Source organism: Molossus molossus, unplaced genomic scaffold, assembly GCF_014108415.1.
Source record: "Molossus molossus isolate mMolMol1 unplaced genomic scaffold, mMolMol1.p scaffold_m16_p_7, whole genome shotgun sequence".
Taxonomy (NCBI): domain Eukaryota; kingdom Metazoa; phylum Chordata; class Mammalia; order Chiroptera; family Molossidae; genus Molossus; species Molossus molossus.
This window is the reverse complement of record NW_023425401.1, coordinates 57,235,175-57,236,938: the sequence shown is the minus strand read 5'-3', so window position 1 is coordinate 57,236,938 and position 1,764 is coordinate 57,235,175. Positions and strand designations below refer to the sequence as shown.

At 42.7% G+C, this 1,764-nt stretch overlaps 1 protein-coding gene across 1 annotated transcript; it reads left to right on the top strand.

The window, feature by feature from the left end:
• Nucleotides 1-332: 332 nt before the first annotated feature.
• LOC118619538 (oligosaccharyltransferase complex subunit OSTC-like) lies at nt 333-779 on the top strand. Its single transcript, XM_036246140.1, has 2 exons — nt 333-565; nt 761-779. Exons 1-2 carry the CDS (start codon nt 333-335, stop codon nt 777-779), a joined length of 252 nt encoding a protein of 83 aa, XP_036102033.1.
• Nucleotides 780-1,764: the final 985 nt, after the last annotated feature.

The window sequence follows — 1,764 nt, the reverse complement described above, 5'->3', positions numbered from 1 at the left end:
CCCATTGAGTGCCTGCCACCCACACAACCCCAACCGGGGCCGGGGTCAAACTGAAACTGAGGTACATACCCTTAGCAGGAACTGAACCTGGGACTCTCTGGTCCGTGGGCTGACTCTCTAACCACTGAGCCAAACTGGCCAGGGCCAATTGTCAGTCTTTTTGATCATAGTCATCCTAATGGGTGGGAAGTAGTTTTGATTTGAATTGCCCTAATGACTAATGCTATTAAGTATCTTTCAGAAGTTAATTGGCCATCTTATGTATATTATTTGAAGAAATGTCAATTGAAATTCTTGGCTTGAGGCTGAGAGCTGCCCTTGCCACCACCAACATGGAGACTTTGTACCGAGTCCCATTCTTAGTGCTTAGCTCCCCCAACCTGAATCTGAAGAAGGCACCCTGGGTACTCATGCCCTTGACCATGACAGTGTGTGCTCTGTTTGTGGTGGTATACTTCCACATCACTGTAGGAACAATTTATGATATTATTGTTGAACCTCCAAGTGTTGGCTCTATGACTGATGAACATGGGCATCAGAGACCAGTCACCTTCTTGGCCTACAGTATAAATGGATAATATAATATGGAAAGATTGACATTCAGCTTCTTGTTTATAATGGGACGTTTAGGTTTCATAATCCTAGACTGATCCAATGTTTCAAACTTTCCAAAACTTAACAGATTTTTTCTATTCATTGGATTCATTTGTGTTCTATTGAGTTTTTTCATGGCTAGAGTCTTCATGAGAATGAAACTGCCGGGCTATCTGCTGGGTTAGAGTGCTTTTTAAGAAGAAATTTATGGACTGGATTTGTTCTTGTCAATGAAGTTTTTTTTTTTTTTTATCCTCACCCAAGGACATTTTTCCATTTTTTGTTCAGTTAGAGTAAGAGGAAGATAGAGAGGGAGAAACATTGACATGAAAGGGACACATCGATCCTTGGCCGGTCTGGCTCAGCAGTTAGAGCGTTGGCCTGTGGTCCAGAGAGACCTGGGTTTGGTTCCCGCTAAGGGCATGTACCTCGGTTGCAGTTTGTCCCCAGCCCTGGTTGGTCATGCGGATGGCAGCCACTCGTGTCTTTTTCACGTTGATGTTTCCCCCTCTCTCTCTCTCAACTCTCTCCTTCTCTCTCCCGCCCACTCTATCTGAACAAAAAATGTCCTTGGGTGAGGATTAAAAAAAGAAAAAGGAAGGGACACATCGAGTGGCTGCCTCCCACACAACCCAACCAGGGCCAGGAACAAACTGCAACCGAGGTATGTGCCCCTAGTGGGAACCAAACCCGGGTCTCTCTGGACCGCAGGCCAATGCTCCAACCACTGAGCCAAACCGGCCAGGGCTGTTAATAAAGTTTTAAAGTCTGTATCAATCCTACAATCTGTAATATGGAGAAAGATGAAAAGCAGCAGAAAAGAAGCATCTTGTAGAAGCCATGAAAAGCATATTAGAGATTGAATTAGATATCTTCTTGGCATCAAAGAGACAGGTTTAACACAGTATCTTTTCCTGCTGACCTATACCAGTGATGTTAAGTGCCATTTTTTCTGTTTTTAATTTCTTAAAGAAAATATGCTCCATTTCTACAACTATAATATTGAATAGAATGATTACCTCAACCCTCAACATTTTTTTGTAGGTGACATTTCTGACTTCCAGAAATTAATGTAAAATCAAGAAATAAGATCCCCTAAACTGACAAGGTCTTGGTTAAAATGGGCTATATTATCTGGGATTACCTGAGAGCTGTTGTCAGACAGGTGAT